Genomic DNA, 22,186 nt, shown 5'->3' with positions numbered 1-22,186 from the left:
GTGCAACCAGGAAAGGTAATGAAATTATCAAAGGTGACAGCTTCCACATACAAAAATAGATTCAAAACAATAAAGCTTGTCCTTGTGAGAAGTAAAGGATATATGGTCACACACTATGAAATAATGAAAGATTTATAGATTAACATGATTTTTTTTCTGAGACCCAGGTCTCCTGGATTAAGAATTTCTCTTCAGCCCTAGCTGGTTTGGCTCAGTGGATAAAGCATTGGCCTGCAGGCTGAAGGGTCCCAGGTTCAATTCTGGTCAAGGGCACAGTCCCAGGTTGCAAACTCGATCCCCAGTAGGGGGCGTGCAGGAGGCAGCCAATGAATGATTCTCTCTCATCATTGATGTTTCTATCTCTCTCTCCCTCTCCCTTCCTCTCTGAAATCAATAAAATTTAAAAAACGTAAAAATAATTTCTCTTTAATCTCTAGGATAGCTTCATGAAAAAGAAATCAATTTATGAAAAGCGATTTCTCAACTATAACTTCATATAATTCAAAGTGTAAAGCAAAGTACAAATACCAAAAAAAGATACAAGGCTTGGTCACACACCTTAAAAAGCATATGATGAAAAAAAAGTATATGATGAAGTAGCAGAGATAGGGAATGAATCAAGAATATTAGATAATCACATTAACAAAACAACACTGTGCAATAATCTGTACAAGGGAGTATATAACACATTGTCATCTAAGTCATCCACATAAGAAGACCTATGACCTCAGAGAAGGAAGATAACACTATATGCCACAGTGATCAGGAATAATTTTACATAAGAGTGATTTGATATCAATCATAAAAGATTGGTAAGTTTTGCATTGATGGGAAAAAGGGGGTTGGAGTATTCCAGAGAAAGAAAATGTCATGTTCTAAGACAGAGAAATAAAATGTCATGTTCTAAGACATACAGACATGTACGTACAGCATATGCTTAGAAAACAGATCTGGCTTGAGCAAATCAATGCGTTTCCATATAGGGGGGATGCCAGGTACCCCTGGGGCCAGATCAACAGGGAGTGATATTCTGAGTGGCAGCAGGGTGCAAGAAGAACAGAAAGAAAAAGCAAAACTGCAGACAAAGAGAAATTAGGTGGTTAGTTATAGCTGCCATTCAATTAGTTGTTAAAAGCCTAGACCTGAAAAGTAATGGAAAGAAAGGAATAGATGGAAAAGACAATGATGTACTAGAAAACGGAATTCAGTGACTGAAACCATATGGTAAAGCATGGGGGAAGTCAACAGAGATTTCAACATTTTAAATCTAGAAACTGGAAGTATAGTGAGCTCAGTAATCTATATATATAAAAAGCCAGCGACCGGAATGCCGTAACAACTGGAACACCGTAACAACAGGAACGACCAGTCACTATGATGCCCACTACGGCCAGCAAACCAGCCCAATCGGGGTGTGGGGCCAGCCGGCCAACCTCCCACGGCCCCTGCCCCAAGCCACCCCGCCCCTGATCGGCCTCTACCACCCCGATCCAGGGTGGGGCAGCTGGCCAACCTTCTGAAGCCCCTCCCCCCAGCTGGCCCACCTCCTGCAGCCCCTACCCCTGGCCAGCCTCACCCTTGATTGCCCCCTCTACCGCAATAGGGGGCGAGGCCGGCCGGCCAACCTCCTGTATACACTCCTCCTGGCCAGCCCAATCCCAGATGGGCCCCCACCACCCCAAACAGGGGCAGGGCCAGCTGACCAACCTCCTGCGGCCCCTCCCCATGGCTGGCCTCACCCCGATGGGCCCCCACCACCCCGATTGGCCCACGGTCCCACGCCCCCAGCCAGTTCCACCCCCAATCAGCCCCCCACTCTGATCAGGAGCAGGGCCGGCCAGCCAATGACCAATGGCCCCTCCCCCAGGCCACTGGCCCCCCCCATATGCTCCCCCACCCCACTTGGGGGTGGGGCCGGCCATCCCACACCCACAGCCCCTCCCCACAGTCGGCCCCACCCCTGATCAGCCCCCAGCATTCCCATCAGTCCATGTCCCCTCCCCCTAGCCAGCTCCACCCCTGATTGGCCCCTCCCCTGGCCCCATTTGGGGGCAGGGCCAGCCAGCCCACCATGCACAGCCCCTTCCCATGGTTTGCCCTGCCTCCAATCTGCCACCCTCACCCCAATTGGGGGCAGCCAATTTCCCACAGACCCTCCCCCCAGCTGGCCTGGCCCTGATTGACCCCAGGTCGGGCCAGCTGGCCGACCTCCCGCTGTCTCCTCCTCCTGATAGGCTTGGCCCCGATCCGCCGATTGGGGCTGGGCCGTCCAGACCCCACCCATGCATAAATTCATGCACTGGGCCTCTAGTAGATATAGAAAAAGACAAGGAAAATGGCAGTTGGGCTCTAGAGACGGCTGAGTTGAAGTGATAATGACACACCCAAGATATGCTCAATAAGAAGCTAAAGAAATAAAGTTAAACCCAAAGATTGGAGAAGTGACTTGAAAATCACCCATATGGCCATGATAGATGAGTAGGTGATAGCCCAGAAATGACTATAGATAAAGAAAAATAAAACAGAGTGAGGACTGTAGTACAGGGAGCTCCATATTCTGGGTGGGAGAATTAGCATGTAGTCAGGAATTCAGACACCAGCCCTGGGCAATGGAGTCAAAACCCAGGTAAGCAACTTGAGCAACAATGATTGTAAGGGGCGGGGAAAGGGATATTGCTTCTTACTAAAGGGACAGATTTTTTTGGATCCTCTTCTGGCAGGATGTGCTTCCCCAGCTGGGGCTAACCAGGGCTCTGAGAGTTGAGCAAAAAAGACAAGCACCTGACTGTGGTGGGAATTGAGAGTGAGAAGAAAGTAGACAGAGACAATGCCTTAAATTAAGATGGGCATGCGTGTGCATGCATGTGTGAGGCAGGGGCAGGTTATCTGTAAAGGAGAAGCCATAGACATAGTCCTCCTCTGCATGTAGAGCAAATAGTTGAAGAATCTGAAGAAGCAAACCTAACACATATCATAGAATACAGTGTGTATAGCAGTGAAAAAGTATGTCACTGAGACTCTAAAGTTCCTTGGACCCAGTGAGTACAAGAAAGTAAGGTGAAGCAGATCAATGTGGGCTGGAAGAGCTGACAAAAAACAGCATATGGGAGTGGGCTTGAGCTGGGTTTTATTGAGTATAATTTTTGTTAGACCAGGAACAATTTTGAGAGAATCCCAGATGAGGAAATGATATGAGAAAAGCTTGGAAGTTGGCAAGTACACAGCATGTTGGAAGCACACAAAGGGGGAACAATTCACACTGGATATAGGAATTATGGTGGACCCCAGGGTCACAGGGTAAGCCCCGAGTCCCACATTGAGTCATTTGTCCTCCCTCCTAAGAGACTAGGAAATTACTGAAAGTGTCGGAGCAAGAATATATGATGAGAGAAGTAGTGATTTAACAAGATTAATTTGAGAGTGTGGGGAAAGAGATTAAAGGGGGAATTGTGAAAGTAAGGAGACCAAATCAAATAGTCTCTGTGTAAAGTCCTTAGGGCTTAGACTGGGCTGGAGGTGAAAGGTTTAAAAAGATGGCACCAAAATGAGAGCTATGACAAAAGGTAGAATCAACAGGACATGGTGCCTATATATGGAGTGAAGAAGAAGAGTAGGGTTAGAGGTACTTTGGAGACTTAGAAAGCGAAAGAAAAAAATGGCATTGGTAACAGGAATAATATAGATATAAAACAAACTGGCCTGAAGAAGAAAATTGTAAGATCTGTTTTGAACACTAGAATTTAATGTGACAGTGGGGAATCCATATGGAGCTGTCAAGCAGGCAGCCAGAAATATAAGACTTAACAGGAAAAAAAAAAATCAAGACCAGAGAAAACTGATAATTTGGGAAAAGATAGAAGATGAAACAAAATAAAAAGAGACTAGATTCCCAAGTAGGGGGGAAAAAGTCAGGACTGTAAACCATCACAGAAAGCAAGGGATGAATTTTAAGGAGGATATAATTGATAGTGTCAACTGCAGCAAAGAACTGAGGAGGAGAATGGAAGATAGTATGATGAATTTGGCCAGGAAGTCATTGCTCTCCTTCAGGCGATCCAACAGAGTAAGATGAGAAGAAAGAACACATGGGACCAGGGTAGGCAGCAGGCACCAAACATTCATTAGAGAAGTTTGGAAGGTGAGGAACTGGACTGCCAGCTTGAGGGAACAACAAGGCTGGTTTGATTCAAATTGGTGGGAAGACTCCTGACTTTGACCACAAAGAGGATGATGCCAGGGAAGATGTAATAAGGTAATAACGGCCCGTAAAAGAAGAAACAAATTAAAAGTAAAGTGAACATTTGCACATGTATGTAGAAGTCCCCAGAACAGAACATTAACTAATATCCAGTTACCTGTGCTTTCTGCAATGGTGCCATCCGGCAGCAGAGCACTGCAGTGCACTTCATACAAATTTGTACGAAAATGCTTTTGTAATTGTTAAAATTGGAGTCATGATTAGAATTTAATATGAGTGATAATGTAGAGCCATCGATGATTAATCCATATTCCTGTTGTTCTGTCCATGCTCTGAAAATGAAAAAAATAATGCTGTATTTGAATCTATTATACAATTCTATTTAGGAACCTTATTTATTTTAAACTATAAGGAAGAGGATCTCCCATAAGTCATCATCAATCTGATTTCTAAACCTATACATTCTAAAGAAGCAACTGTCTCTAATAAAGGCACATCAGAGACTTTTCATCACATGTTTGAGACTCAAGCTGCATATATAAATAACATTAAGTTCTAAATGGTATAAAAATGATGAACAAGGGGGCAATGGGGTAATAAGGACACATATGTAATACCTTAATCAATAAAGAAAAAAATTATAAAAAAAATAGTGGACATTTAGTAGTCAGTCTCTATAAGAAACTGAAGGTGAATTTGGGAAATTACAGATCAGTCAAACTCTGATATAAAGACAAATCATTAGTCAATCTAAAAACTCCTTAAAAATATAAGTAAAAGACAAAATGGCTTTGGGATATACAGTCACAGGAGACCTTTTCCTAATATTTTTGCCTGAATGACAAACTATCAGTAGACCAGGCTTCTCAAATGTGATGGAGTACCTAAAATATATGGTGTTCATTAAAGAATACCATACAATAATATATGTTCATTAAATAAGTATCATTTTATACTTGATTAGTGTTCTCAGCCATAGCCTTCCCATTAGAATCATCTGAGCAGTTTTAAAAATTGCCCATGCACCCTAGCTGGTTTGGCTCAGTGGATAGAGCACTGGCCAGCAGACTGAAGGGTCCCAGGTTCTTTTCCAGTCAAGGGCTTATGCCTGGGTATCAGGCTCAATCCCCAGTAGGGGGCATGTAGGAGGCAGCTGATGAATGATTTTCTCTCATCATTGATGTTTCTATCTCTCTCCCTCTCCCTTTCTCTCTGAAATCAATAAAAATATATTTAATAAAAATAAAATAAAAAATTGCCCATGCATGAGGACTATCCCCAGATTAATTAAATCAGAGTATCTTGGGTAGGGCTCAGTTACATATATTAATGCTTTAGAAAGCTCTTCAGGTGATTCTCATGCATAGCCAGGAAAGAAAAATGTAACCAGTGCAAAGTATTTAAGAAAAACATATGAGGGGAAAACTTACAACTGAGAAAATTCTACCAATTAACATGTCTTTATTATTTTTTACAATGAAGAAAAAAAAACAATTGACTAGTCAATGTTAGCTCTGGAAATTTTGGGTGCTATTTGATAACCACTGGAGTGAAAGTATTAGACACAGCTTGATCTCATCATTATAAATTCACTTGTCTAACTTGATGCCTCTCAAAGTTTAATGTTAAAAGAATCTTGTCAAAATTTTTGGGAATCTTGTAGATTCTGATTGAATAAGTTTGGGGTGGGACATGAGATTTTATATTTCTCACAAGCTTCTGGTGGTAATGGAGATGCTGTTCTATGGACCAAACTTTGAGTAGTGAGAGCCTAATATGCCTCATCTATCCTTTATGCCATATTTCTTTGTTGTATATTGCTAGCACCATAATATTTTGTACATATCCATATTTTGCTTCATAATTTTATGACCACTTTTTCACTAACTAAAGAGATATCATTCACGTGTTCACCTTCTTTGCTCCCCTACCCATAGAGCAGACTTAATGTACAGAAAGCAGTGACTCAATAATTAATCAAGCAATATTTGTAAACATCAATTATATACAATGAAAAGATTTATTAATTACTCTTTCCTTGGAGAACAGAAAAATCTCATTGGGGTGACAAAAGCATACATGATAGACTATAACCAACCAAACAAGATGTTAAATAGTCACTATCCAGTGATTGGGACAATAAATACACAGGAAGAATAGTGGGTTCTTTGTGAGGTGTGATATCTGAAATGGAACTTGAAAGACAGGGCAGAAAGTGGTGTGTGGAGAGAATGCATCCTGTGTTGCACTAGGAAAGCAAAATGAAAATGTTACTTGAGGCCTTTGGTGCAAACTGATTCTGTGGGTAATGGAGAACCACTTAAGGTTTCTGAGCAGGGATGTGATATAGGCAGTTCTTCACATTTAAGGACCACTTGTCTGGAAGAGGGGCTTAAGGGACTTGAGGCATGGGTTGCTACAAAATTTGATGTGGAGCACCAGTGGTGAAAATGAGAACATGAATAAAGCTTGGTGGCTGATCTAAAGTGGAAGGGACAAAGAAGAAGAAGCTGGCAGAAGTGATTCTAGGTCTGACATCTATATAACCTGGGGAAAAGACTGTACCCACACAACTCCAAACAGATGAGCCAGAAAGAGGAAACGTTCTGAGCTGAGAAGTGAAGGGTTCCATAAGCCCTGGCTTTTATAAAAGTGCTCCAGAGCTGCTGAATGGTGCTATGAACTGAATTGTGTCCCCTACCACGTCCTATCTTGAAGCCCTAATCCCCAGTGTGGTGGTATTTGGAGATGGAGTCTTTGAGAGATACTTAGGTTTAAATAAATTCATAAGGGTGGGGCCCTTATAAGAAGAGACACCAGAGCTTCCCCCCTCTCTGCAATGTAAGGAGACAGTGAAAAGGCAGCCTTCTGCAAGCTAGAAAGAGGGACCACACCAGATATGAGAAATCAGTTTCCAGTGGATAAGCCACCTAGTCTATGGTATTTTGATACGGTAGCTCAAGCAGACTAAGATAAATGGACAAGTAAAATGCTTGTAATTTGTACTGCCTTTAATAAGTATCATTTGGTTAAAGGAAGGAAACGTTAGTCATAAAAGCCTGTTTATTTTCATTGCTGCCCAAATACCAGAAGAAAAACTGCTGTTTCAGAATTGGCCATAGCCTCATGAATGTGGGCTATTCATTTTTAAAGTTTGTTTAAACAATGGAGGCGAAGATGCCAATATAGTATAGTTGTTAAAGATATAGCATGGACTCTGGAATTGGATAGACTTATTCTACCTCAAAGCCTTAGTTTCCCTATCTGTAAGTTGAAGAAAATAAGATTGCCTTACTGGGTTGTAGTGAAGATTAAATGAGAATAATTATATAAAGTGCTTAACACTGTTCCTGGAACAAAGGGGGTGCTCAAGAAATGAAAAACAGTATTATCTAGGGGTCTTGAATTTAGTGCAAGCACATCCTAAAGAGGAAATAAATTTCCTTATAGCCAAGGTAAATTCCAATAATTGGTTCAGATAAGGCTAAGCCCTAGTCAATGATAATTCTAGAAAAATATATCATTGAATTATTGTGGATCAGTGGCTTTCCTTGAGATCGTGGGTTCCACAGTTCTTCCTAAGCAGCTAGTTAAAGCAGAATCCAAGTGTCAATGTTAACAAGAATTTGGTTATCTTTGGAATTCTGTGGCATGAAAATCAACACAGAAAATGGCTCCAGGGTCTCAAAATATATGTAAACAATTATAGAGATCAATTTTATTACCTTCAGTTTAATAGACTGTGAAAAGATGTATTTTTTATTAACATGGACCAAGCCAGAATATCAATGCTAAATACCCAGGCCCTAAATATTGAGAAACTGAACTAGTTTCATAAACCTCGAGAAGTGCATGGTTTTCTTTTAAACTCGAGGTGGGAAGTACCAAATAATTAAAACTGGGCCATTAGCCACATCCTCAGAGAATGTTTTTAATTTATAAGGATAAAATACCTGCAAAGAATGATAAATAAAAAACAGAGCCTTCTGCATAAACAGCTGTGATTTATATCTGTACCAATGCCTAAATATAAGAAACTGATGCACTTTCTTACTTTTTAAGGCTTCTAGTACTTTTAGGAAATTCATGCAGCAACTTCTTACGGTATTCTATCAACAATTCATGTAATCGATCTTCTTTCCTTTCACTTTCATCGATGGTTTTTGTAGTCAGTTCCAAGAGCTCAGTGCTGGTTTGGAAAAGGCGGCAGGCGTAGCAGGTGGATTTGGCCGTCTCCATCTTATCCCCAGTAAGCACCCAGACTTTCAGACCTGCTGCATGCAGAGCTTCAATGGTCTCAGCTGCTTGATCTTGTAGCCTGGGAACACAAAGGAAAACTCGTTATCCTCAAAAATTCCCAATAGAGATTCTGCAAGAAGGTTTGTTAAAGAGAATATTTTTATAAATCACAGCATTTCTGGAATCCTGCCATGTTATCACAGTTGGTTTTCTTATGTATCCTCTACTCTGAGAGTGTTCTCTCTGACACAGTTTTGCTTATTAAAGTGAATTTCAAAGAATGAGGTCTGGACAAATTCATGACACCTCTAGGTATAACCAGTATCCTATGGCAGAATTGAGACTCAGCATTCTTAGTTAAAATGTTCAGAAACTCACCAAGCATTCTTATTCATTGTCACTTTAGCATATTAAATTTTATTTTATGTCTCACCACAGAGATACTTAACATGGTTTAAAACAGAAAGGGCCAAAGACATTCTACTAAGATATTGAGGGAACAAAATAGTCACAGGGATGTAAAGTGTTAGCACAGGGAATATAGGTAATAATATTGTAATAACTATGCATGGTGCCAGGTGGGTACTAGACTTATGGGGGAAATACTTCATAAGTTATAGAAATGTCTAACTACTATGCTATATACCTGAAACGAACAGGTAATGTCAACTGTAATTGTAAAATTAGAAAAAATTTAAAAATATTAAAAAAAAAAAAAAGATATTGAGGGAAATTAGTGAATCCCATCCCCGAGGAGCTTTAAGAACAGAAAAGCCAACCATACTGAAAGAGAATTTAAGCATAATTCTTAAAGGCAGGAATAAAGGAGAATGATACTTTCTTTGATTACTTTTGTCAAGAGAATAAAAATGAAATTAAACTAAATGAATTTCATTAGAATTGCAATAACTTCCAATATGGCTAAATATATGTTTGTAACTTTTTGTTTGGTTAATTCTCAACAATTGGCATTTATAATTCCTAAAAATCTCCTCCAATATTAAGTGTCTAAAACTTGTTGGAGCCCTACAATCATGTCTGTCACAGCTCAGCCTATATAATTAAAGTAAATCATTTTAAAGTATGCAAAAACAAGCTCTGGTCAGTTAAACCAGGTTAGAATGAGCTCTCATGTTATTTGTTCTACCTTGAAATTTCCTTTTTGCTTATCTCTGTCAAAATTTTACCTATTCTTGTCTGGCTGGTATGGCTCAGTGGTTGAGCATCAACCTATGAACCAGGAGGTCACAGTTCAATTCCTGGTCAGGGTATATGCCCAGGTTACGGGCTTGATCCCCAGTGAGGGAGATGCAGGAGGCAGCCAATCAATGTTTCTCTCTCATCATTGATGTTTCTATCTCTCTCTTCCTCTCCCTTCCTCTCTGAAATTAATACAAAAATATTTTTAAAAATTTTACCCATTCTACCAGGCACTAGTTCAGCTTAAATGATATCTCCAGCACAAAGCTCCCTATGCTTATTTCATAAATGTCTGCATAAATAAATGAATGGCTTAGTAAGTATTCAAAAGACCTTAAACATGACAGATTAATTATTCTAAATCACAAATAATTAACTTAATAATCATTCTCATAAATAGTTCAAAATCTGGTGTGTAGACAAAGCAAAATCAAAGATTTCAAAATTTGAGATTAAATTATTAATATGAACAGATACCACCCCAAATGACTGGTCATTAAAATAACAAGAATATTATTTTCTGGTTACTTGTCTTCCACTGCAGTGGCTCCAAGTAAATTCATGTTTGTCTCAATATCATCAAAAATCATTTCCAATTTTTCTTCTCTCTCTTGTAAGGCCATTTTTGCCTCTACAAGCTGTCTGTCAATTCTTTCATAAGCATCTGGAGGAATTTCTTTGAAGGCTACACAAAGTGTCCGATACCCATCCTAGAAGCAAAGTAGGAGATCTCTAGTTATCCAAATAATAACAAGGGGGAAAAACACATTTTCTTTAAGTACTCTTACTTTACCAAACAAAGAGAAATTCTGATATATTTTTAGTTTTAAAAAAAGGAAAAATTACAACTAAAAAGGCAACATACAATTAAGTTCAAAACAACAAAATATCTCTGGGGGCAAAAAAACCCACAGAACATAATGCATTCTTGAAAAGTCTTTAAGGCTCCAAATTCTGAAGAGAAACTTGCTCCAAATCTAAAAATAGACCATAAAGAGAAGCTAAAATTCACTTAAACAGATATTTAAATAAGTCATTTCCAGAATTTCTCTATTTTTTGGGGGTTAGAGTGAAGGCTCACCATTGAAGTTCGTTCCACATGGGCTTTGGTTGACTCAATGTCATGATTATGCACCCTGGGGAAAATCGCTGAGTCGGCGCCTTTACAAAAGAGAAATATGCCTCCTAAAATAAAAAACCAAAGTAGTCGACTTAGAATTTTAAGCCTTGTACTGGGAGTAATAACATTGAATGATTAGGGTGGATATTCCCACTCAGCTATTATGTATCCTGAGCCTGCCTTAAAATGCTCACCAAAATGGAATGAGACATCTTGACCTTTGCATGGTCAGGACAACATTCATCACCTCTTAAGACTGGAATGGACATAAGTAATAACTCAGAGTTCACAACATGCACTTCTGTTAAAATACACTTCCTTCTAGTGAATCACAAAAGACTATGCTTGTGTCAAGTGTACCCGAATTATCTTTGAAAATGTTGTCAGCCATGGTCTAAAGAGCACCTGTGGCATCTACTGATGTCAAGAACCAAACTTAATCTCAAACAAGGTAAAATCATTTTAAATAAACTATATAAATTAGCTTTTAAAACAGTGGCTTGACGGTTTTTACCAGAAACTTGAGATTAGCTTTGTAGAAGACAGTTGAGAATACATTGTAGTTAGTAGTACAAGTACAGCTTTATATCAGTCCATGCAACCAGGAAAGTAGTAACAGTTGAGCATGAAGAAAGACCCTTCATCTTATAAGGCAAAATGCTAAGTCCAACAAGTTCAAAAATAACAGTGTTACTCTGAGGTTAAGGCCCTTGGCATACCACTTCCCCAGATATCTCACCATTTGCAGTAGAATGCATATGTACATGGGCACAGGTAAATACAGCAAGTATTTCAAATTTTGTGTTTTTTTTTCCACTTTCTCTCACACATCCAATTTGTGTAAAAGTCAGAAAGCAAATTGTACATCAACATAATGAAATCAGTTTCATTTGCAATCACACCAAAATGTATGAATAAAGTGGGATGCATTCCCTCAAGAGTCTGTCTGCATCTTTCTATTCTCACATTCAGGAATTTGCAACAGATTTAATACTAAAAAGTAAATTACTAGAAAATTAATCAAGGATATTTTGAAAAAAACACCCGGAGACAGACATATACACATACACAAACACAAATAGATACAGAGGTTTCTGGGAGCCCCCAAATGAAGCATTCGCATGAGTCTTGCTGAATTTGAGCAGAAGGTATCCCAACCACCATGGCTCCTCCCAAAGATACGGGGGAACTCTGGGATGATGGTACTGGTTCCCTTGCAAGCAAAGGGCAAGCTTCTTGACTGTCAAAGAGGCAAGAGTGCTGAAGTAAAATTACAATGCTCTTTCATATTAGGCTGGCCATTAGTTATCTCTAGCTCACCGGCCTCCAGGGAGTGTAAACCAATGGGAAATGAGGAAGGTCAGGGAGGGATAACCAGCAACTCTACACTCAAGGACTTTACAGCTAGTAATTGCAAACCCCACAATCGTACTGAGCTACTGCATGTAGACATTATTGGTGATTGGTCAGTACCCGGAACAAAAAAGTCACCCTTTCAGTTCCTATTTGGACAACCATAACTGAGTAGAGCTCAGTTTCCAAGAAAAGGCATACACTGTCATACCAGGGGTTTTACCAATGACAATTTGACAAGCTGAATGCATGTGCTTACTTATATAAATACATTAAGGCCTATATGAAGCTACTGCATTATGTGATGTTAGGTAATCATATACTACTCCATTTAATGTTTTCTTTCTTGAAATTGTTGATTAAATATAAATCTAAAATGGAAAAAGAGAAAAAGTCATTTTTAAAAAATTGCATACCTTCTTGAGTCTGCACAATAACACTCATACGACGGCGGACAGAATCAAAGTTTAAGGTGTGAAGAAGTTCATACCTTTATGAGAAGAAAAATGAGAAAAGTAAAATACCTACACCACACTGGGAAAAATAAAACACAAGATAAATATCTTAAGATATTTAAACATCTTTAATGAACCAAGCTCTTCTCTTTGGGTAAGGGGTACTAGTTATGTGTACAACTGGGGATTTCTACTGTGTTTTTGAAATGTCTCTGCATTTAGAGCATGCTGTCAGAGGACACCATTGTTGGTAAGAGGTATCTGTATCTTCTCATTATATTACTTAAAATATAAGGAGTGAGTGACTACATAGAAATAGGGGACAAAAAGATGTCCCACCGAGCCATATCTGAAGGGATCTAGAAATAGTCTCACCCTTACAATTATTTCAATCATCAATGTCTAATATGTGTCAGGAACAGTGCTAGGTGCTAGAAAATAGATAGGAATCTCCTCAGACCCTTCCTTCAAAGGGCTCCTCATATGATAAGGCAAACAGAGGGTAAGGTAAGAAGGTGACTACCTTCCAGTCTGCTAAAAACTATAATAAAGGATCTCACAGGGGAGATGTGAGTATGCAGAATGAAGACATCCAAAGGAAGGCTTCTTGGAAATAGTTGTACCTGAGGTGTGTTCTCTAGAAGTGATATGATGAAGAAAGTGTAGCATGGCATTCTGAGTAGAGGGAAGAGCATGTGCAAAGGCACAGGAGTATGATTACATATGGACCACGGTGGGAATATAAAGTAGTTCACTAAGGCTTGACATCTAATTGATAGGAAAATAGTAAGGACGATAAGCAGGGGCTGGGAAATGAGAACATTGTGGGCCAGAGATTTGGGATTTTATCCTAACATCAATAGAAATCCACTGAAAGGTTTAAACAATGGAACGATATGACCAGATCTGTGTGTGAATGGCTGAGCTATATTAATCAAATGAAAGGATGCAAAAGGGTAAAAATATGAGTTAATTATTTTAAAAATATGAGAAAATATTTTTTTGAAAATAAACAATTTGGATACAAGCATTTGGCCTAAAAATATTACAAAGCTTGATTTTGATGGGAGGGAGGAGGTCATTATTTGGGGATATGTGTGTGTAAAACATCAACATGTAGTATTTCACTTGGTGTTGGCCAAGATGGGGGACACTGGTTGCAAACTGGTTAGAATCTGGACAGATGATGACCCTGGTTCTTGGCAGTCAGGCCAAAAAGGCTTCCTCTGCTTTCTGAGCATCCCTCCCTAAAGGTGCATCTACATGTATTACAGGGTGTGAGATGAGTCTCATGAGATGCTAGGGGCCAGAATTTAAGTCAGATAATTAAATTTCAACTTCAGATGAAGGAATTCAAATTAATCATAGAGCCTAATTCAAATCTGCTGTTACGCTAAAATGGCTTTATTCCTTGAGGTCTCTGTAGGGAAAAACACTGATGCATTAGAGTATTTACCCCAAGGCTCAACCCTGATCATCTAGAACAAGACAAAGCTTCTAACACCAAAGCTGCCAGGATTGGCTAGGCTTGAAATCCCAGTTATTGGTTGGGTTCTAGAAATAAAGTTTCATGCATGTTCACTGATTTTTTCTTGCATCATGTGTTGGAGACCAGAAATGGTATTTTAATTTCTGAAAGAAAGTTCAGGCAGACTCTCATTCAGGCTACTGGATCCATATGTGAACCAAACTGGAATCATTTCCACATCAAATCTCAGTTTCTGCCATTCTATGAAAATATTACTTTCTCCTCCTCCAACTACATTTACATAAAACTCTGAACTGGGAGAGCAGAGTCCTACACTTGTAGATGCAATCAGTTTCCTTTGCTGCCCTTACTAGATTCAGTTAAGGTGGACTGTGGGATTAAGACGTGACAAACAAATATACAGTGCTACTTACTCTTCTATTTCTTGTCTTTGGTTCTCTATTTTCATACGGCCATTCTGAGTTCCTAAAAATGTGAACCCATACCTGTCAAAAACAATAAAAAAGACATTTGTATATCTCTAAAGAATGATTCCTTTCCTTTCCATTGGGGTTACTTGTAATCTTTTATTGTTTTCTTCTCTTTTATATGATATCAATTTATAATCTTCCCTTTACTGGCTGAAATGATAACACACAGCAAGTCAACGAACAGTCACAAATTGTAACCAAAAAAGAGGCAATTTGTAAATCCAATTATGTAACACACTGCGTGACCTTTTAGTCACTTAATTATCTTGGCCCTCATGGGTCAAACGGGACCATCTTTACCAAATAATGTAGAAATTGCTGGGAGCACTTTCAGAAATAACATGTTGTACAAAAAGTGGCCATTGTTATATACAAAATATAACATGAACATTTAGACTTCTGGATGGTATGCATAAATAGTAATACAAGTTACACCTATGTATTACTATTTTCTTTCTGCTCTTAATTGGTTAGGGTTTGGGAATTTTTTCCTAAACTTTCAGATTAAGGAGTCTGACTTTTTACTAAAGAATATGTATTTTTATAAGATAAGGTTACTGAAGCAAACAGAGAAAAAGAAATAACTCCTGTCCTGTGATTTCACTTTCTCAAGACTAGGAAGTGCTTCATTTTTTTTTCACTCTTCAAAAATGCTAATGTATTTCTCAACAACTTATCTCAGGGTTTTAAAACAGCTTTATTGAGGTATAACTGATATATGCAGAACTCCACATATTTAATGTATGCAATTTGATGAGTTTGGACACATGCAAGCAAACACCTGTGATACTAAAATACTGTATTGTTAACCATAGGTATGACACTCTAGAGCAGGCCTGTAGAATGCATTCATGTGCTTACTTTTTAGCTCCTTTCACCAAAGCTATTTCATCTGGTGAAGAGGCCACATAGGTTAATTCAGCTGATTCTGTAGGTCCATCAACAGCATCGTTTACTTTAATTTCTACAGTATGGCATAAACACAAGGCACGCAGAAAGAGCTCTTCTCGATTCTGTTAAACAGTAACAATAAAAAATGACTATATGATTTTCACATTGATCACTTGGTAACTAGTCCATGAACAGAGAAAAAATATTAATGTGAGAGAAAGTTATAACCTCCAGCAAACTGAGGTAGCAGAAATTTATAAATTCTTAATACTCGACTGAGCTATCTTCCTAGTTCCTAACAGCATTCCTGGTTCTCAGCTAACATACCGTAGGGGCTGTGTTAACTCATTCAGGTTAGTGTAGTACTACCTAATACCCAAGTGGTGACTTTTTCTTGCCTAAAAGAGTTCATTCAGTATCTAATTCACAATTTGGCAATAGCTCAGGCGCAGGGAGACTCTGGTTCATTTAATGCCTAGACACTCCAGGGACTAGAATGATTTGAATAGATATCATTCTCGGAAGAGTTCATATCTTAAAGACAAAGCACAAAATATTTATGATCACACCGACGGGGAAGTGAAATTTTACCCAATGCAATTTCCCATAATTCTTTCTACTTGTTTACAAATTCCAGAGTTGTTAGTAAAACAAGAAAGGTGAAATGAGAGAAGAAACAAATGGTTATTCAAAAGTCTGTCATAAGCTAAAATTCATTTCTACTATGCAGGGTTAACACATGCATACATAGAATGATTTCTCAAAGTAAAATGACAATGCAGAAAATGCCACCTTATCTGCTTTATCAAAATATGTTAAGGGTCCATCAGTTTGAGAGAGTCCATTAGTTTCCTGAGTTACACCTTTATACTTGTGCCCATCTATGCAGCATTCAATGAATTCCATGCTGTTTTCAGTGAGTGTTCCAGTTTTATCTGTAAATACATAGTCCACCTAAAAACAAGGACACAAACATACATTTTAACTTTATTCAGTGTGATTAATTTTTAGTTGGGTGTAAGGCAGAGCAATTTTCTCACCCTTATAAAATATCTTTTCTAAGACTTCTTGTCAGATGTAAGATAACTATAGAAGCAACATTATAAAATGAATGAGAAACAAAAGAGTATTTTAAGACACTGAAAAAATATCATATTTCTAAAGTAGACCTATTAAAATATAGAAGATTAATAGGAAGGAAGAATGGGGCTATTTTATCAAAGTAAGAACCCTTCAATTTTACACCTAACCTTTTTTATGCAAAGAAGTTACTGAAAAGCCCTGGCAATTGGCTCAGTGGTTAGAGCATTGACCCATGCAGCTCAGGGCTGCGGGTTAAATTCCTGGTCAAGGGCAAGTACCTCAGTTGCAGGTTTGATCCCCGGCCCCAATCAATGTGTCACTCACATCGATGTTTCTCTCTCCTTCCCCCTCTATCCCTTCCTTCCACTCTCTCTAAAAAGCAATGGAAAAAATATTCTCCAGTAAGAATTAAAAAGAAAAAAATACCCAGTAGGGAGTGTGCAGGAGGCAGCTGATCAATGTTTCTCTCTCATCAATGTTTCTAACTCTCTATCCCTCTCCCTTCCTCTCTGTAAAAAATCAATAAAAGTTTTCATAAGGAAGAATTATTGGTTTGCCGAACATGGCGGCGGGAAGGGAGTGAGCAGTCTGCACGGCCCCGCACCCGCAGGAGGAAATAGAGGGAGCAGCTGAAACGAGAGGAATCCAGCCCGAATTGGTGAAGGAGAAGAGGCGGGTGAGACAGTTTGCAGCTGGAAAGGGCAGAGATCTCCTGGAAAAAGGTAAAACATGGGGAGACAGAAAGGAAATTCTCAAAGGAAGGAACAGGAAGAATCACCAGAAAGGGAATTAAATGAACTTGAGGCTAGCAGCTTAACAGAAAAAGAATTCAGAGTATTCGTTATAAGGATGTTTAAACGGATGGATGACAAATACACACAACTCAATGAGAACTATAAGGAGCTGAATGAAAACGTCACCAACATGAAAAGAAACCAAGAGGAGATGAAGAACGACATAGCTGCAATAAAGAACACAATGGAAGGCTTAAAGAGTAGAGTAGAAGAGGCTGAGGACCGCATCAGCGAATTAGAGGACAAGGTAGGAAAAAACACACAAACTCAGCAGCAACTGGAAAGGAGACTTAAAAAGCAAGAGGAGAGCCTAAGGGAGCTTTGGGACGACAAAAAACGAAACAATATTCGAATAATGGGGATAAAAGAAGGAGAGGAAGAGAAGCAAGGACTAGAAAACCTGTTGGAAGAAATAATGACAGAAAATTTCCCTGATATTGACAAGAAAAGAACTATCCAAGTCCAAGAAGCATTCAGAGTCCCAAACAAGTTGAACCCCAAAAGACCAACATCAAGACACATCATAATTAAATTGACGAACACCAACGACAAAGCAAGAATCTTAAAGGCTGCAAGAGAGAGACAGAAAGTTACCTACAAGGGATCTCCTATCAGAATATCAACTGATTTCTCAACAGAAACACACCAGGCCAGAAAGGAATGGACTGAAATATACAAAGTGATGCAAAACAAGGGACTGAATCCAAGAATACTATATCCAGCAAGGCTATCGTTCAAAATTGAAGGTGGAATCAGAAGCTTCACAGACAAGAAAGGGCTAAGAGAGTTCATCACTACCAAGCCGGCAATGAAAGAAATGCTAAAGGGGCTGCTGTAAAAAGAAGATAGAGAAAGGCAAGAAGAAACATAAACACTAAGGAAAAATATGTCAACAAACAGGTACTTATCAATAATAACATTAAATGTAAATGGATTAAATGCACCAATCAAAAGACATAGGGTAGCTGAATGGATAAGAAAACATGACCCATATATTTGCTGTCTACAAGAGACCCACCTTAGAGCAAAAGATTCACACAGACTGAGAGTGAAGGGATGGAAAAACATTTTTCAGGCAAATGGAAATGAGAAAAAAGCTGGGGTTGCGATACTTATATCAGATAAAATAGACCTCAAAGTAAAGGCCATAATAAGAGATAAGGAAGGCCACTACATAATACTAAAGGGAGCAATCCAGCAAGAAGATATAACTCTGGTAAACATTTATGCACCTAATGCAGGAGCGCCCAAATACATAAAAAATCTCCTGGAAGATATCAAGGGAGAGATCGACATTAATACAATCATAGTAGGGGACTTTAATACACCACTGACATCAATGGATAAATCCTCTGGACAAAAAATTAGCAAAGGAACAGCAATTCTAAATGACACACTAGATCAGATGGACTTAATTGACATCTTCAGAGTATTTCACCCCAAAGCCATGGAATATACGTTCTTCTCAAGTGCACATGGGACATTCTCAAAAATAGACCACATTTTGGGTAACAAGCAAAGTCTCCCCAAATTCAAAAAGATTGAAATCATATCAAGCATTTTCTCAGACCATAATGGCATAATATTAGAAATGAACTACAATAAAAACATTCATAAAAATTCAAACACTTGGAAACTGAATAGCATGCTACTAAACAATGATTGGGTTATCAATGAGATCAAAGAAGAAATTAAAAACATCCTGGAAATGAATGACAATGAAAACACAACATTGCAAATCCTATGGGACACAATGAAAGCAGTCCTGAGAGGGAAGTGTATAGCTCTACAGGCCTATCTCAAAAAACAAGAAAAAATGCTAATAGATCATCTAACTCAACAACTCAAAGAATTAGAAAGGGAGCAACAAGAAAAGCCCACAGTGAGCAGAAGAAAGGAAATAATAAAGATCAGAGCAGAAATGAATGACATAGAGACCAAAAAAACAATACACAAGATCAACAAAACCAAGAGCTGGTTCTTTGAAAGGATAAACAAGATTGATGAACCTCTAGCCAGGCTCACCAAGAAGCAAAGAGAGAGGACCCAAATAAACAAAATCAGAAATGAAAGAGGTGAAATAACAACAGACCCCAAAGAAATTCAAAGGATTGTCAAAAAATACTATGAACAACTCTATTCCAACAAACTAGACAACCTGGAGGAAATGGACACATTCCTAGAAAAACACAACCTTCCAAAACTTACTCAGGAAGAGACTAAAAATCTCAATAGGTTGATAACTATGGAAGAAATTGAAGCAGTCATCAAAAAACTTCCAGCAAACAAAAGTCCAGGGCCAGACGGGTTCACAGGGGAGTTTTACAAAACATTCAAGGAAGAGCTAAAACCTATCCTCCTCAGACTATTCCAAAAAATTCAAGTAGAAGGGACACTCCCAAGCTCCTTCTATGAAGCCAGCATCACCCTAATACCAAAACCAGATAAAGATAACACAATGAAAGAGAATTACAGGCCAATATCCCTCATGAACATAGATGCCAAAATCCTCAACAAAATTCTAGCAAATCGAATCCAGCAGTACATCAGAAAGCTCATACACCATGACCAAGTAGGATTTATCCCTGGGATGCAAGGATGGTACAATATTCGCAAATCAATAAACGTCATACATCACATAAACAAATTGAGAGATAAAAACCATATAGTCATATCAATTGATGCAGAAAAAGCATTTGACAAAATCCAACACCCTTTCTTGATAAAAACTCTCAGCAAGATGGGAATAGAAGGATCATACCTCAACATAATAAAAGCCATATATGACAAACCCACAGCCAACATCATACTCAATGGGCAAAAACTAAAACCATTTCCCCTAAGAACAGGAACAAGACAGGGATGCCCACTCTCACCACTCCTATTCAACATAGTGTTGGAAATACTAGCCATTGCAATCAGACAAGAAGAAGAAATAAAAGGCATCCAAATTGGAAAAGAAGAAGTAAAACTGTCCTTATTTGCAGATGACATGATACTGTACATAGAAAACCCTAAAGACTCCATCAAAAAATTATTAGACTTAATAAATGAATTTGGCAGAGTAGCAGGATACAAAATAAACGCTAAGAAATCTATGGCATTTATATACACCAATAATGATCTTACAGAAAGAGAGACTAAAAAAGCAATACCATTTACCATCGCACCAAAAAAATTAAGATACCTAGGAATAAACTTAACTAAGGAGGTAAAAGACCTATACACGGAAAACTATACAACACTGAAAAAACAGATAGAGGAAGACATAAACAGATGGAGGAACATACCATGTTCATGGATTGGTAGAATCAACATCATCAAAATGTCCATACTACCCAAAGCAATCTATACTTTCAATGCACTTCCCATTAAAATTCCAATGGCATACTTCACAGACCTAGAACGAACTTTTCAAAAATTCATCTGTAATAAAAAAAGACCCCGAATAGCTACAGCAATCCTAAGAAAGAAGAATAAAGTAGGAGGGATCTCAATACCAGATTTCAAGGTATATTACAAAGCCACTGTTCTCAAAACTGCCTGGTATTGGCACAAGAACAGACATATAGATCAATGGAATAGGATAGAGAACCCAGAAATTGATCCAAATCACTATGCTCAATTAATATTTGATAAAGGAGGCATGAACATACAATGGAGTCAAGACAGTCTCTTCAATAAATGGTGTTGGGAAAATTGGACAGATACATGCAAAAAAATGAAACTAGACCACCAACTTACACCATACACAAAAATAAACTCAAAATGGATCAAGGACTTAAACATAAGACAGGAAACCATAAAAATACTAGAGGAATCTACAGGCAGAAAAATCTCTGACATATGCCAAAAGAACTTCTTCGCTGATACTGCTCCTAGGGCAATAGAAGCTAAAGAGAAAATAAACAAATGGGATTACATCAAAATAAAAAGCTTTTGCACAGCAACAGAAACCATCAATAAAACAACAAGAAAACCCACTGCATGGGAGAACATATTTGCCAATGATGTCAACGATAAGGGTTTAATCTCCAACATTTACAGGGAACTCATGCAGCTTAACAAAAAGAAGATAAACAACCCAATCAAAAAATGGGCAACTGATCTAAATAGAAACTTTTCGAAAGAAGACAGAAGGAAGGCCAAGAGACATATGAAAACCTGCTCTAAATCACTAATCATCAGAGAGATGCAAATCAAAACAACAATGCGGTACCATCTCACACCTGTCAGAATGGCCATTATCAACAAGTCAACAAATGACAAGTGCTGGAGAGGATGTGGCGAAAAAGGAACCCTCGTGCACTGCTGGTGGGAATGCAGACTGGTGCAGCCACTGTGGAGAACAGTATGGAGTTTCCTTAAAAAACTAAAAATAGAACTCCCATTTGACCCAGTGATCCCTCTTCTAGGAATATATCCTAAGAAACTGGAAACATCAATCAGAAAGGATATATGCACCCGTATGTTCATAGCAGCACAATTCACCATAGCTAAGATTTGGAAACAGCCTAAGTGCCCATCAGCAGATGAATGGATTAAAAAACTGTGGTACATCTACACAATGGAGTACTATGCTGCGGTAAAAAAGAAGGAGCTCTTGCCATTTACAACAATATGGATGGAGATGGAGAACATAATGCTTAGTGAAATAAGCCAGGCAGAGAAAGATAAATATCACATGATCTCACTCATTTGTGGAATATAATGAACAACATAAACTGATGGGGGGAAAATAGATCCAGAAACAGAGAAACATCAATCAGAATGTCAAACCTCAGGGAAGAAATTGTGAGGTAACCAGAAACCCAAGAATGCACGAGAACGCCTTTCCAGCCATGCTAGCAATCATCAGATGTAAGGTAATTTTACCCGGGACAAGAGGTAAGTA

At 38.5% G+C, this 22,186-nt stretch overlaps 1 protein-coding gene across 1 annotated transcript in view; it reads right to left on the bottom strand.

Annotated features, from left to right (window-relative positions):
• The window catches only part of ATP11C (ATPase phospholipid transporting 11C), a 252,395-nt gene that overhangs the window by 49,990 nt on the left and 180,219 nt on the right, over positions 1-22,186 (bottom strand). Inside the window, exons 13-20 of the mRNA XM_028130691.2 lie at positions 16,208-16,369; positions 15,386-15,537; positions 14,468-14,539; positions 12,527-12,600; positions 10,719-10,822; positions 10,166-10,347; positions 8,253-8,516; positions 4,356-4,530 (exon numbers count right to left, since the gene is read on the bottom strand). Of these exons, the coding sequence (XP_027986492.2) occupies positions 4,356-4,530; positions 8,253-8,516; positions 10,166-10,347; positions 10,719-10,822; positions 12,527-12,600; positions 14,468-14,539; positions 15,386-15,537; positions 16,208-16,369 (1,185 nt within the window). The remainder of the gene's footprint in view (positions 1-4,355; positions 4,531-8,252; positions 8,517-10,165; positions 10,348-10,718; positions 10,823-12,526; positions 12,601-14,467; positions 14,540-15,385; positions 15,538-16,207; positions 16,370-22,186) is intronic.

Source organism: Eptesicus fuscus, chromosome 1 (genome assembly GCF_027574615.1).
Source record: "Eptesicus fuscus isolate TK198812 chromosome 1, DD_ASM_mEF_20220401, whole genome shotgun sequence".
Taxonomy (NCBI): Eukaryota; Metazoa; Chordata; class Mammalia; order Chiroptera; family Vespertilionidae; genus Eptesicus; species Eptesicus fuscus.
The sequence above is the reverse complement of the archived record's forward strand: the minus strand, read 5'-3'. Positions and strand labels throughout refer to the sequence as shown.